We start from the raw sequence: 15,111 nt of genomic DNA on the forward strand, positions 1-15,111 counted from the left end.
CTATACCAGGGGTTTTTTAAGTGGGTGACGGGGCACCCTGGGGTGCCGTGACGGCAGTCCAGGGGTGCCCTGAGACAAAAAGGTTTGGGAACCCCTGATCTATACAGCATGGAATATTATAATATATACAGAATAATATTATACATGTGACATCCTGTTGTCTCTCCTATGGCACCAATATCAATACAGCACAGAATATTATTATAAATATTATATTATGTTGTCTCTCTTATGGCACCAACATCAATACAGCATGGAATTCCAGGAATTGAGGACTAAATCTTTTCCAAAGATAACACGATATTCTAGCTCTACAGTAGTTAAAATAAACCACATTTCAGTAGTTATAATAAACTACATTAAACTACAGACCTGTTGATGAAGTTGACGTGTGTCTGCTGCTCTGAGTTGACTGATCTCAGAGCGGCCTGAGGGAGATCTTCTTCATCCATGGTTCATTCATAAATACTGTACATGCATCTACAGGCCTTCTATCTGTCTAATCTATTCTAATGCTATGATATAAAGATCTGCTACTGTCTAATCTGTTCTAATGTCATAAAACCAGAGTGAATAAAAGTTTCTTCTCCACTGGTCGCTGCTGCTGTTGTTGTTTTAGGTCTGCACTGTGTTGTTGCCAGGTTTAGGAAACTAGAGAGGGAAACAAGCGGTCACACTCACTTTGGAAAAGAAAAGAAAAGAAAAGAAAAGAAAAGAAAAGAAAAGAAAAGAAAAGAAAAAGAAAGAAAGAAGTGTTCTTCCGAGCACAGGCTACAAAAGTCCAATCCAACGTGAAAAGGGTGCTTGCTGCGTCTTCTTCGGCTTTATTGACGCTAATCGGACGCTGCATTCGTGATTTCAGGCATTTTGCCACCGAAAATGTGTTTTGCTAAAGTCGACCTGCTGGCGGCGCTCAACAGGCCAATGTGAAAAGAGTGACATTTATTTCTTGACCTATCGGGAATGTTTTCCCCTTCTTTTTTGTTCTTCTTTTTTTCTTGACTATATCCACTGACTGCATAGTAGGCTACTGTGTTCTATCCGTCTGTCATTCAATGTTATATGAGATACTTCAATGGTTTCCCAAATAAGCTTAGTATTTTCTAGGATCTCCTTTTAGTAGACCTTGAACCAGTGAACTGTACCTTCATGAAGCTGTACCTTTTTCTATGCAAACTTCTAATAAAGTCTTCAATCAATCAATCAATCAATCAATCAATGTGCGTACAGAATGTCTCTAAATCACAAGCTGCGTTGATTTTGTTCAAAACGGACCAGTCCTGCCAATGTTAGCCAATCAGGATGGAATATGAAGGGAAGGCCAAATGAACAAGTACACGTTATAAACAAGACCAACCAAAAGCACCAATATTCACAGCCGACTTTAGTTTACATAAAATCCCAATGTTTGGCTTATAAAAAGCATGCATGGCAACCCTGGTCACATGACAGCAGGGTCCGTGACTTATTTCCTGCCGTTGGTAAAAGAAACGACCCGCTGGCTCCCCCTACAGGCCGGGAGGAATACTGTCAGTGACGTGGAAGAAGTCAGATTGATTGATTGATTGATTGAAGACTTTATTGTCAGTTTGCATAGGAAAAGGTACAGTTTCATGACGGTACAGTTCACTGGTACAAGGTCTACTAAAAGGAGTTCCTAGAAAAGACTACGCTTATTTCCACTGGAAACCACGTTTACTTTTGAAAGATTTAATAGTTTTATTAGTCATAAATGCAAGCCATAAGAGGTACAGTGACATTAAGGCTAAAAGGATAACACAAAAAATGGTCCCATGTATTGAATTCATCAACAGAGCATAGACAATAATAATATATAATATATCATCAAATATGAACACCATTTGTACAAACAAGTTGGGGTAACTTTTTTTTTTTTTTTGTTTAGTTTTTTTTTTTGTTTTTTTCAGGCCAGTTCAGAAGGAAAGCAGTGATTGACATGTTTTAATGCAGTGGTTCTCAACCTCTTCAGACTGGGAATCCCAGAATAATCATATTTTAACTGTATTGTATCTGATTTAAGGTCCACTGCCTGCCTAACCCAGATAATGAATATCATATCCATGCATGCACACTGCACAGTACACATAGAATAACCCAGATAATGAATATCATATCCATGCATGTACACTGCACAGCACACATAGAATAACCCAGATAATGAATAGCATATCCATGCATGTACACTGCACAGTACACATAGAATAACCCAGATAATGAATATCATATCCATGCATGTACACTGCACAGTACACATAGAATAACCCAGATAATGAATATCATATCCATGCATGTACACTGCACAGTACACATAGAATAACCCAGATAATGAATATCATATCCATGCATGCACACTGCACAGCACACATAGAATAACCCAGATAATGAATAGCATATCCATGCATGCACACTGCACAGCACACATAGAAGGGTTAGGTAGGTTTTATTGAAATAACCACACCTGGTTACAGATGGACTGCTTTTGTGCATGTGCTACGTGCATGCATAGTGTGTCTGTTCATTAATTTGACACATACACACAAATACCTCATTTCAAGCCGCCTTCGATTTTCAAATATTAGAGGCAGAAATTGTGAAAATAGCAGATCTACATGCTCACAACGCCTCGCGTTGTGAGCATGTAGATCTGCTATTTTCACAAAAGAACCGTGTATACAAAATGTAATGCCTCAACTCGTCAGGGTGGGGGGTCCCCAGTTAAAATATGATATATATGAAGTATTTGGGGGGTCACGGCCTGAAAAGGTTGAGAACCACAGCATTAGATGACCGTCTGAAAGATGCTAATGATGGACTCAGGAATACGAAAGAAACAAAAAACAACTAAATAAATCTCCATGGTTTCAAGGCATCATGGGGTGAGTGAATGATAGAATATACGTACTACTCCTTTAAGAGACAACCTGTAGCACTGAAGTACCCACTTATTTCTCTACAAACAGAAGCTGTGGGTTTTTATAATTCCTAACATTGGCAGAAAAGAAAGAACAAAAAAATAGTGCTCCCTCCACAACTGAACATGTTTTGCTATTTGCGACCGTCAGATCGCAGTTACTATCAAAACCTCCACAGTCTGTCTGTCTGTCTGTCTGTCTGTCTGTCTGTCTGTCTGTCTGTCTGTCAGTCACGTCACGTCACGTTGCGCTTTTCCCCTACTCATATCTCCGCCATCGTTGCCCCCATCCATGCCAAACTTTGCACACACACTCCTTGGCTGCCAAACCACAACATCATTTCTCACATGGCCCTCTTCTAGCGCCACCATGAGGCCGATTCTTGCAAAACAAATTTTTGGACACTGCTCCTACAGATTTTGCCCTAAAATCACGCAAAGCGGTACACAGTATCTCTACAGTCATGTCATCAACATGCATCTTTCCCATCTAGCGCCACCATCAGGCCGATTTTTGCAAGACACATTCTTGGACACTGCTCCTAAAGATTGCGCCCTAAAATCACGCAAAGCGGTACACAGTATCTCTAAAGTCATGTCCATGGATCTGCATCTGTTCCATTTCCCATATTCCCTCCTGATTGGCTACCATTGCCTTCTAAAGTTTGTGTATGCGACCTGACGGTCGCAGGCCTACTACTGTCTGGGGTTAGGGTTAGTTACTGTCTGGGGTTCCAGAGTCATATCTGCGACATCCACCCTGAAAGGATTGAAACTCCTTTTAAAAATCATTCCCCGGTTCGAAGTGGAGCGGTGAATCTGAGCAGCTAAATACCCTGTGTGTGTGTCTAGTGTGCACAGCAGTGCCCTTCTCAATCTGTTCCATTCTCTCAGTAGTTTACACCAGTAAGACTCCCTAATCGGGAGATAAGCGACCGTCAGGTCGCAGCGTGCTTTTAGGGCAAAATGTGTAGGAGCAGTGTCCAAAAATGTGTTTGAAAAAATGGGCCTGATGGTGGCGCTATATGGGACAGATTCATGTTGACGTCTCTCTTGGCGCCGCCGAGGCGGACGTGTGGGTACCGGCCCCGGCTCTCCCGGTCGCTCCTAGCCCGAGTTAGGGCATTTTATGTGTGCTGCAGTGGCGGGGGTCCTCCACTAGAGGCATCCATTCTGGAGCAGCAGGAGTCGGCGGTCCCCAGGAATTCCCCGTGAACAGCCCCGGTCATTTTGCACTTTTTGGCGGCGGTGGAAGGGGGTCCCTGGGGGTCCCTGGAGCTCCGGGGGTCCCTGGTGGGGTGGAGGTTGTGGATTGGCAGGCAAGTGTGTGTTTGCAAAGTTTGGCATGGATTGGGGTAACGGTGGCGGAGATATGAGTTGGGGAAAAGTGTGACACGACGGACAGACTGACTGACAGACAGCCGGTGGAGGTTTTGGTACAGTGCTGGTGTGGCTACTGGCTAGGTGGTAAACATGTTGTACAAATAGCAACTTGATTAGATAGGCTATGGCACGTCGTCACTGGTATAGCCTTTATAACTCTGTGGTTCTAGCAAGCACTGCTCCGTGCCGTTCCTGTGTGTGCCTGTGGGAGATTTATGCTGCTGCTCATGCCATAAAGAAAGCCTCTGTCCCTCCCATTGGGGAGCAATGACAACATGGCAGCTGAAACCAGACATGTGGAGGCCAGTTTTGAGCTGGTGTGTCAAATAACATGTTTTGCAGAGTCCACAATCTAAATACCTACTCAAAGATACATGTACATGAGTACATACATACATACACACATACAACATACAAACCTTCTGTCCTATGCCTTGTCCTTTTCATCTGCAAGCCGTAAAAAAATAAATTGCATAAACTGAGTTAAGAAAAAATGTGTTGGTTGGTTGATTGCGCGGTGCGTCAACCGACAATGTGTCAGTGTCAGTAGAATGAGCCAAAGTGACTTATAGTAGATAGTAGTAATGAACAGGTGACGAGGACTGGGGGAAGTGTTAAGGCCAATGTCATGTACGAGAAGAGCAAATAGGGGAAGTGCGAGACTCCTTGTTCGACCTGCCAAAAACTTGGACGAGTCTCCCAAAGAATACGATTATTGGCAGAATCGCAGAAAGTGTCGCGTATTTGTCGGACCCGTTTTCATTTTTCACAAGACCGGTCGTTGCTGCAATGACCTGCACTACAACACTTCACCATGCGTTGCTCCATGAGAAAAACCCCAATAAAACACAACAATGTGTACCTTCCGTAATGCACTTCCAATGGTGGAATCTGTGTTGTTTGACCTGCCGAAGGAATGGCGGATTCGTGCCAAGCCCCAAGCCTTTGAGTCTGTCTCAAAGGATGCATGCTCCGTTACCACGTTGGACATTGTTCCGGTTCGGACGGGCGTTCCCAACTATAGTTCAGTGTCACCACATCTGGAAGCTTCGGCCACACTTAGTATCTCTCTCTCTCTCTCGCTTGTGAATATTGATGTTGTATTGTGATGATGTATGTTACCAACAAGAATCTGTATGCTGGAATATTAAGGGTGAGCGATAAAATAGCAGCCAGGAGAATGAGAATTGCAGGACACTGCACCAGGAGCTGCCAGCCAGCAAACTGGTGCTGTGGGAACCAACACATGGGCACCGGTCACGAGGACGTCCCACACTAACATACGTGGATGTACTCAAGAAAGACGCAGGAGCGCAAAGCACCAGCGAGCTGGCCGGATGTATGGAGAACCGGGATGACTGGAAGCGACGATGGAAGGCTCATCTGAGGACGACCTAGAGAGATGTATCTCGACGGAACTGCCAATGAGGGCAACCTCCATATCTGTTCATGAATAAATAAAGGTTGAATGAATGCACACGGTTGGTCAGTGGGAGGAGGCTCTACTTTAGTTGAGGATCTTGATGGCCTTCTCCAGGTAGGAGCAGCGGCCTCTCTTCGGAGTCTTGTTGAGGTGGTCCAAGCCCAGCCAGGGCCGGATCAGGTTCCCCGGCGGCGCCTCAAAGTTCTTCAGGTTGACGTCGTACTGGTCCTCTGCGATGTACTGCGGCCGGTTCATGTTCACCACGGCGAACCGGAACTTCTCAAAATCTCTCTCCTGGACGTCGCCCAGCGCGCCCTGGATCCTCCGCCTCACCTCGCGGAACGACTCGCCCTGCCGCACCCTGAGCAGGAAGGGGACTCCGAAGGTGCAGAACACGTCCTTGTGGAAGTGAGCGACGGGGATCAACATCTCGCTGTCCTTGTTCAGGTCCACCTGGTCCAGCGGGATCTCCTCGATCCTGAAGGTGCGACTGTTGCGACTGGTGTAGGAGCACTCCAGGAACACCAGCAGCTTGTCCTCCTGATGCAGTCCAGTGATTTTGTAGCCCACTATCTCCAGCAGTCTGAGTTTCTCGGAGCCTTTCTCCGAGAGGTCGACCGACTTCTTGCACTCGTCCAGCAGGTCCCTGACGCAGCCGTGCTTGTGAGGGTAGAGGGTGATCTCCTCCTCTCTGAAGTGGCTGTCCAGCCACATGGCCTTGAAGCTCCTCCTGTTCTCAAAGTCTGCGATGTTCATCTTCAGCCGCTGGTAGTAGAGCTTCTGGGGGTGCGGCTTGCAGTAGTGCAGCATGTCTCGCAGCGTTCCCTCGTAGGTGTGTTTGAGCGGGTACCCCGGACCCTCCCTGTAGCCGTGGGACTTGAAGAACTGCAGCAGCGCGTGGTCCGCGTTCAGCCGCTGAGCCACCGCCTTCGTCACCTGAATGTAGCTCATGTGGTTGGCCAGCGGGACCACCAGGCCGGGGTCACTGGGGTTGGTCTTGTCACAGAAGACGACGTCCACTCGGTTGTAAAGGTCTTCGAAGTAGTCTTTAGCCGTGGGCAGATCGCCGCCATCGGTCTCCGAGTCGTCCCTCTGGAAGACGATGATAATCCCGTCTATTAGCTTCTCCACGGCCTTGTCGAGGGAAACGTCGTAGTTCTGTATCTGTTCTGTTAGGTTGGGCTTCACCTCTTCGTAGACGACCAGGCTTGTCTCCTGCTGAAATTCGGCTCTCTCACACATGAGCGGCAACATGTCTCGTATTCTGCAGGATATCGGTGTGTAGATATGTCCGCAATAATTTAAGCATACGGTTTTGGGGTCATACATCTTCAAGAACAACATGATATCGTGGTCTTTGTCATACTTGGGCAATGTGACCCCACTGGCTGCCATGGCCGGATCCACCGTCTCCAGAAATATCGTCCAGCAGTTGTCGTTGTCGCTCAAGTTGACGATGGACTTGCTGCGGTCCGCCTCGTAGTCTAGCATGGTGGGCCGGTTGGTTCCGTTGCTCCGGGCCTGCATGGGCCACAGCCTCATCTGGTCTTGTGTGAAACCCATGGTGTGGGAAAGGTTCTGGAGAAACTCCTGCAGCGAGGAGCTCTTCAGCACCTTGAAGGAGAGGTACTTGGCCTTCTCCTCGTCATACAAGTCGTTACCCTGATGACCGTAGAACTGGTCCTCCGTCACCATCTGGACCTGCATGTAGAGATGAGCCTCCTGCCACTCCTTCCTCCTCTGCTCCTCCACCCTCATCTCCTCCTGCAGACGTTCCACCAGCTGCTGGGGGATGTCTGAATCCGTCACCGGCTGGAGAACCTCAGCGAGCTTGGACTCGCGGATGTACACCAACATGTAGGCGCTGGTGCAGTGGCGAACCGAAAGGTCTTCGTCATGATAGCCGTAGTTGTGTTCTACAGCGTCCTCCTTGGTGCACCGAGACACAACGTCGTCATCAAACTTACACCATTTCCCGTCTCCTTTGGGGTTGAGATAAACCACATAGTGTCCTCCGTGGTTGTCCCCGCTGTGCACCAGCACCGCGTGCAGGATGTAGTTTGCCGGGTCCTTGCAGTCGGCCTTCTGGAGAAACTCATCCAGAGGCAGCCGCTCCGGGAACCCAAACCTGTCGTTTATCTTTTGGTTTTGGTCGGTCTGCGGGTCGTACATGAACCTCATCAGCTGCAGGTGCAGAATGGGAGGGAAGGTCAGGAACTTCACCCCCTTCTCTGCTTCCTGAAGGCCGTGCTCTCCTGCATCATATTTGTTGTCTCCATCCAACTGTTCTGTCGCTACGTAGTCTTTGAAAGACTCAAAGATGTTCTTCTTTCCTTTGATGCTGAGCTGGATATCATAGTAGTCCTCTATCCTCTCTGAACCGTAGTCCACATGCTTACACTGGATGAAAGAAACCATCTTTCCTCTGAAGAGCTTGGGGATGGTCCCCTCAACACAAGTGCCTTTCATTTTATTCTCTACGTTGTCCAGGAGCACCCTGCACAACTCCTGGACGTCATGTTGCATAAAGTTGTCTAGAGTCTCCCATCCAAAGGACTTGGTGAGTTTTTTGGTGCTGACGGGCTTGTCACTGTGCTGCAGCTCATAGAAGACCCTCTGCAGGGCAAGAGGAATGCTCTTGGACGAGTCATCCCCCTCTGTGGGCATCAGGTACACGGCCCGTCTTAGCTGGTTGCTGAAGAACAGCGTCTCCAACAGGCTGTTCATGTAGCAGGTTGCTCCCTGGTTCTTCAGGCCCACGTAGCCTGTGTGTTTCTTGGAGTCCCAGGCCACCCCGTGAGGGGCCTCTGCCTGGACCGAGACTTCGAAGGAGATGTTGTCGTCCTGGACGAAGCCCCGCTCTGGATCGGTCATGTCGCCCCAGGGCACCGTGCAGCCCCTGTCGTTGATCTTGTTGTAGAACAGGTGCCTGATGGGGTGACTAAACGACTTCTCCTTGTCTTTGTAGTTGATGATCCTCAGCGTGGCCTGGGCCTGGCACGACCACGTGGTGGACTCGGACTCGGCGTTGCACTGCAGGAAGAAGCCGATCATGTCCTGGTTGCGGGCGTCTTTGTTGAAGTGCGGGATCACCAGGATCTTCCAGGGCAGGTTCCGCACGAAGAAGGGCGAGCTCAGCGCCACCTCGCTGCGGCGGCTGAACTGCTCCACCACGAAGCGGAACGTGGCCTCCGAGCGCCAGCTGGTGTCGTGCTGCTCCGGGGTCTCGTCGAGACGGTCTCCCACGATGACATTCCCGTTGGTCGCCGGGTGGACGGGGTCCTCCTCCACGGCCCTGGCCTCCACCGCCAGGGCCTCTGGTTCGCTGTGCTGCTGATCCATGGCGGCTTTCTGGTTCATCTGCTGGGCGGGAGGATGAGTCATGTTGGCAGAATCGGGGAGATGGCGGTATCTTTCTTCCCTCGCCCGGGTCCAGGTCAGGTTACCTGGGTTGCTGTCGGAGGTCTCAGAGGCGGGCTGGACGACAGGTCGAGCCTTGTCAGCTGGGCCTGCTCTGTCACTACCTCTGCATACAACTGTCCTTGCATCAAATCAACCCTAACAGTCGCATTCCTACTCTTCTGCGAGGAAATGTTTGCAATCTCGGGTTGTACTCCAGTAGCAGATTGTTTGTTTAAGTATGTTTGAGCGAAAGGGGCAAAAACCCCATATATACTTTCCACAATGACGTAGCCAAGTTAATGTATGACGAAATGAGAGTTAACTCTTGGGCTGCCATTGTTTTGGCATGCTTTGGATGTAGAGCGCTGCCTGCCAATCACTCAGCATTATTTTATTTTGAAGAGCCCTGGAAGCCATGTGTGTGTGTGTGTGTGTGTGTGTGTGTGCATGTTGTGTGAATTGACTTTTTTTAAATGGACATCATTTTGTTTACATTCGGTTGCGAAATGAAAGAGCGGTTCTCGGCGTTCTCTGCCTTTTGGAAGTGGATTCCCGAGATGAAGCCGTTTCTTTGCATCAGCAACGAATAGGAGGAGCCTATGTAGAATAGGAGGAGCCTATGGAGAATAGGAGGAGCCTATGGAGATTAGATGGCTTCCTGGTGCTGGCGGCCCAGTTGCATCATGGGATATGTAGTTGTTTCGCTCACCAGCGGCCGCAGCAAGCATCTGTTTACCTGGTAACCATGGTAACAGTTAGCTGGATGTGTTTGGTACAGGAAAGGTGACATCAGGCGTAGCGACCTCTCTTTGGTGCTACTGGAGCTTTGTTGTGTTGTGTACAGGAAAGGTGACATCAGGAGTAGCGACTTCTCTTTGGTGCTACTGGAGCTTTGTGGACGTGTTCCAGTAACAAGCAGGGCTGGAACATCATGTGACCTGGCTGTGACTTAAAGTCCTTCAGCTGGACCTCGTACTCGTCCACAGCGACGTACAGAGGCTCCTTCGGTGTCCGGATAGCGAACTTGAACTTCTCAAACTCCGTCTCTTGGACGTCCAAGATGGCCTGGATCTTCCTCATCACCTCGCGGAACGCGACGCCCTGCCTGACCTTCAGCAGGAAGGGGACCCCGAAGGTCCCCACGTCCCTGTGGAAGTGAGCGACGGGGACCAGCATCTCGCTGTCGTTGTTCAGGTCCACCTGGTCCACGGGGATCTCCTCGATCCTGAAGGTGCAGATGGAATACAAGCACTCCAGCAGCTCGTCCTCCCGGTGCACCGTTTTGATCTTATGATTGTCGATCTGCAACAGTCTGAGTTTCTCCGAGCCTTTTTTGACCGAAGACAGATCAACCGACTTTTTGCACTCGTCCAGCAGGTCCTGCACGCAGCCGTGCTTGTGAGGGTAGAGGGTGATCTCCTCCTCTCTGAAGTGGCTGTCCAGCCACGTGGCCTTGAAACGCCTCCTGTTCTCGAGGTCCGTGACCTTCACCGTCAGCCGTAGGTAGTAGAGCTTCTTGGGCTGCTGTGGTTTGAGGACCTGCAGCACGTCTTGCAGCGTTCCCGCGTAGTCCGGTCTGATGGCCCCCGGGCCGTCCCTGTTGCCGCGTTCCGTGAAGAACTGCAGCAGCGCGGGGTCCGCGCTCAGCCGCTGAGCCACCGCCTTCGTCACCTGAACGTAGCTCATGTGGTTGGCCAGCGAGACCACCAGGCCGGGGTCACTGGGGTTGGTCTTGTCACAGAAGGTGACGTCCACGCGGTCGTACGCGCCCTGGAAGCAGACCTTAGCCGTGGGCAGACTGCTGCCGCCGTCCTCTGGGTCGTCCCTCTGGAAGACGATGATGACCGCGTCATCGTTTGGATCGTCCACGACTTTGTTCAGAGGAATATCGTAGTCGTATATCCGCTTTGGTAAGTTGGGCTTTACCTGTTCATAGAGGATGAGGTCGGTGTCCTGCTGAAACCGTGCTCTCTCACGCATGAGCGGCAACAGGTCTCGTATTTTGCAGGAGACCGTTTTGTAGATATGTCCACAATAATGTAATGCTCTGGTTTTGGGATCATACATTTTCAGGAATATTAGGAGGTTGAGGCCTTGGACAAACTTGGGCAATGTGACCCCACTGGCTGCCATGGCCGGATCCACCGTCTCCAGAAATATCGTCCAGCAGTTGTCGTTGTCACTAAAGTTGACGATGGACTTGCTGCGGTCCGCCTCGTAGTCTAGCATGGTGGGCCGGTTGGTTCCGTTGCTCCGGGCCTGCATGGGCCACAGCCTCATCTGGTCTTGTGTGAAACCCATGGTGTGGGAAAGGTTCTGGAGAAACTCCTGCAGCGAGGAGCTCTTCAGCACCTTGAAGGAGGGGTACTTGGCCTTCTCCTCGTCGTACAAGTCGTTACCCTGATGACCGTAGAACTGGTCCTCCGTCACCATCTGGACCTGCATGTAGAGATGAGCCTCCTGCCACTCCTTCCTCCTCTGCTCCTCCACCCTCATCTCCTCCTGCAGACGTTCCACCAGCTGCTGGGGGATGTCTGAATCCGTCACCGGCTGGAGAACCTCAGCGAGCTTGGACTCGCGGATGTACACCAACATGTAGGCGCTGGTGCAGTGGCGAACCGAAAGGTCTTCGTCATGATAGCCGTAGTTGTGTTCTACAGCGTCCTCCTTGGTGCACCGAGACACAACGTCGTCATCAAACTTACACCATTTCCCGTCTCCTTTGGGGTTGAGATAAACCACATAGTGTCCTCCGTGGTTGTCCCCGCTGTGCACCAGCACCGCGTGCAGGATGTAGTTTGCTGGGTCCTTGCAGTCGGCCTTCTGGAGAAACTCATCCAGAGGCAGCCGCTCCGGGAACCCAAACCTGTCGTTTATCTTTTGGTTTTGGTCGGTCTGCGGGTCGTACATGAACCTCATCAGCTGCAGGTGCAGAATGGGAGGGAAGGTCAGGAACTTCACCCCCTTCTCTGCTTCCTGAAGGCCGTGCTCTCCTGCATCATATTTGTTGTCTCCATCCAACTGTTCTGTTGCTACGTAGTCTTTGAACGACTCAAAGATGTTCTTCTTTCCTTTGATGCTGAGCTGGATATCATAGTAGTCCTCTATCCTCTCTGAACCGTAGTCCACATGCTTACACTGGATGAAAGAAACCATCTTTCCTCTGAAGAGGTTGGGGATGGTCCCCTCAACACAAGTGCCTTTCATGTTGTTCTCTACGTTGTCCAGGAGAATTCTGCACAACTCCTGGACGTCATGTTGCATGAAGCATTCTAGAGTCTCCCATCCGAAGGACTTGGTGAGTTTCCTGGTGCTGACGGGCTTGTCGCTGTGCTGCAGCTCATAGAAGACCCTCTGCAGGGCAAGAGGAATGCTCTTGGACGAGTCATCCCCCTCTGTGGGCATCAGGTACACGGCCCGTCTTAGCTGGTTGCTGAAGAACAGCGTCTCCAACAGGCTGTTCATGTAGCAGGTTGCTCCCTGGTTCTTCAGACCCACGTAGCCTGTGTGTTTCTTGGAGTCCCAGCCAACTCCGTGTGGGGCGTCTGCCTTAATAAAGACTTCAAAGGTGACTTTGTCAACCTCAATGAAGCCCTTCTCAGGATCGGTCACATCGGACAATGGAATGACGTCTCTGTAGCCCCAGTCGTGCCCCTTTTGCCAGAACGTGGTGTTCAAATGGCGAATCACAGACTTCTCGCTGTCCTTGTGGTTGACGATCGTCATGGTGACCTGGGCGTGGCACCACCACTGCGTTGAGACGGAGTCGCCGTCGCACTGCAGGAAGAAGCCCAGCATCCGGCTGGCGCGGCACGGAACCACCATCATCCTCCAGGGAAGCATCCTGAGGACGCAGGGCGGGCTCAGAACCTTCTCAGTGACTCGGCTGAAATGCTCCACCACAAAGCGGAACGTCGCCTCCGACCGGCAGCTGGCGTCGTCGACCTCCCCGTCCGCCCTGTCGCCGCGTCCGTCTTCCACGGCCATCCTCCCGTCCAACACCGAGACCGGGTCTGCCGCCAGTCTCGTGGGATCGGCAGTGAGTCTCGGGGAGTCGACAGCGAGTCTCTGGGGGTCGACAGCGAGTCTCTGGGGGTCGGCAGTGAGTCTCGGGGGGTCGACAGCGAGTCTCGGGGAGTAATCTGTGTCCCAGTCGTCTATCTCCATACGTTCAGGTTCGCCAGGCTCCTGCTGCTCCTCAGAAGGGTTCATGTCGGCAGAAGGCTGAGTCTCGGCGGTGTCCTTGTCCTTCTCGACCAGGTGGTCCAGGGCGGGGTCTCGGGCCCGCAGGCGGGGCGTTGGGGATGGGCCGGAGGACAGCTGGAGCATGGGCAGCAGGGTTCGCTCTGTAAGGACGTCGGCGTACGATTCTCCTCGCTCGTCACCAACTGGGGGTTGGTAAGCTATGGCACTGAGCTCACGCTGTAGCTAAGATATGAGACGTGTTTGTGATGTCATATATGGGCATGCCACGATTTGTGCCCACATAATTGAGCTGACAGATTTGCTTGCGCCTGATGCCATGACGACACACTGAGGTCAGACAACCCACTCCATATTTGGGCCTGGCGGCATTGAGAACTCCTTTTATGGTGATGGCTGGGTCATGCATGACATCAGGGACGTGCAGAGAATGTTAGAGAGGCAGGGGCTGACATTTCTAAAAGGGCCTTTTGGTGGACAAATCGAAAATAGCAGACCTCCAAGCTCACAAGGCGTTGTGAGCTTGGAGGTCGGCTATTTTCGGTGTGTGAAATCACACTGAACTAAGCATAATCCAAGTCGATACTGGAGATGTGGCGTAACGGCATGGATTTCTACACAGAGAGGGCAATTCTTTCAACACAAGATGCTGCATTCAAGTTCAGGAGAGTTTGGACAAGGCAATTCTCTGGAATGCTGCCTTCAGGTATTGGTCCATGGGCCATACGAGATGTCGGTATCGGAAAGGTGGCAAAGGTTATCATGCATTTTTGAAAAGCTCTATATCTGTAGATTATATTTTGGTATGATAACCCTTTCTTAGACACAGCTAAATTGGTGTTATCAGCCGCTAGAGTTGGTGTCCCATTAACTTTACATTACAGGGAAAAAAAGCAAAAAATAATCTGCTTTAAGTAACATATGAGGGGTCAAACTAGGGGGTTTTCCATTATTCTAAATCCATTGCAAACATCTGTTTTGCATTAAAAAAAAAAGAAAAAAAAAAACATTCATTGGGCTAAAACGGCCCGCACAAAAGTGTGAAAAGTGATGACTCATCACTTTTCATCACTGAACCATAGTCTTGTGGGGCCGTTTTTTAGCCCAAGGAATGTTTTTTGTGCAAAACAGATGCTTGCAATGGATTCAGTTTCGAAACGGGTCCCCATCCGGAATCAATGGGGGTAAATTTACTGGAATCAAATTTTTGTCTTAGGAATGCAACAAAAAACTAAAAATATTATTGAACTCTACTCTCCATGGCGTGAGAAAAAAAGTCATTTTGGGGGTGAACTACTCCTTTAAGAGTTGCAGCTGTTTTTCTTATTTTTTCTTTACTCTCATTCTTCAGAGCGGACGCATCAGTTTCACTGGAAACCACATCAGCTCCCAAAGCTGTAAACACAGTTAGAGGCAGGGTAAGTGATTTACTTTGCTATAGAGTGTGTGTTCAGTAACAGTGTTAAATAGCTCTATATTGTGACAGTAATCATTGCTATAGAGTGTGTGTTCAGTAACAGTGTTAAATAGCTCTATATTGTGACAGTAATCATTGCTATAGAGTGTTTGTTCAGTAACAGTGTTAAATAGCTCTATATTGTGACAGTAATCATTGCTATAGAGTGTGTGTTCAGTAACAGTGTTAAATAGCTCTATATTGTGACAGTAATCATTGCTATAGAGTGTTTGTTCAGTAACAGTGTTAAATAGCTCTATATTGTGACAGTAATCATTGCTATAGAGTGTTTGTTCAGTAACAGTGTTAAAT

General features: G+C 49.6%; 3 protein-coding genes across 4 annotated transcripts in view; all 3 read right to left on the bottom strand.

Moving 5' to 3' along the window:
* Positions 1–614, bottom strand: part of vhll (von Hippel-Lindau tumor suppressor like) — a 7,862-nt gene extending 7,248 nt beyond the window's left edge. For both annotated transcript variants that reach the window (XR_013963079.1, XM_080749671.1), the window contains exon 1: positions 373–614. Coding sequence is in view for 1 of the 2 variants with exons in the window: in XM_080749671.1 (XP_080605797.1) it covers positions 373–452 (80 nt within the window). In the remaining variant the exon portion in view is untranslated. The remainder of the gene's footprint in view (positions 1–372) is intronic.
* A 5,208-nt stretch (positions 615–5,822) lies between these two features.
* Positions 5,823–9,122, bottom strand: LOC308304971 (ubiquitin carboxyl-terminal hydrolase 7-like; the record flags this gene model as incomplete). Its single annotated transcript, XM_080749594.1, has 1 exon — positions 5,823–9,122. The coding sequence occupies one exon, from the start codon at positions 9,120–9,122 to the stop codon at positions 5,823–5,825; it is 3,300 nt and encodes a 1,099-aa protein (XP_080605720.1).
* Positions 9,123–9,995: 873 nt separating this feature from the next.
* Positions 9,996–13,469, bottom strand: LOC308304972 (ubiquitin carboxyl-terminal hydrolase 7-like; the record flags this gene model as incomplete). The annotated part of the gene is made up of 1 exon (XM_080749595.1): positions 9,996–13,469. One exon carries the CDS (start codon positions 13,467–13,469, stop codon positions 9,996–9,998), a length of 3,474 nt encoding a protein of 1,157 aa, XP_080605721.1.
* Between the last annotated feature and the right edge of the window lie 1,642 nt (positions 13,470–15,111).

Source organism: Nannobrachium achirus, assembly GCF_963921795.1.
Source record: "Nannobrachium achirus genome assembly, chromosome: 19".
Classification (NCBI taxonomy): Eukaryota; Metazoa; Chordata; class Actinopteri; order Myctophiformes; family Myctophidae; genus Nannobrachium; species Nannobrachium achirus.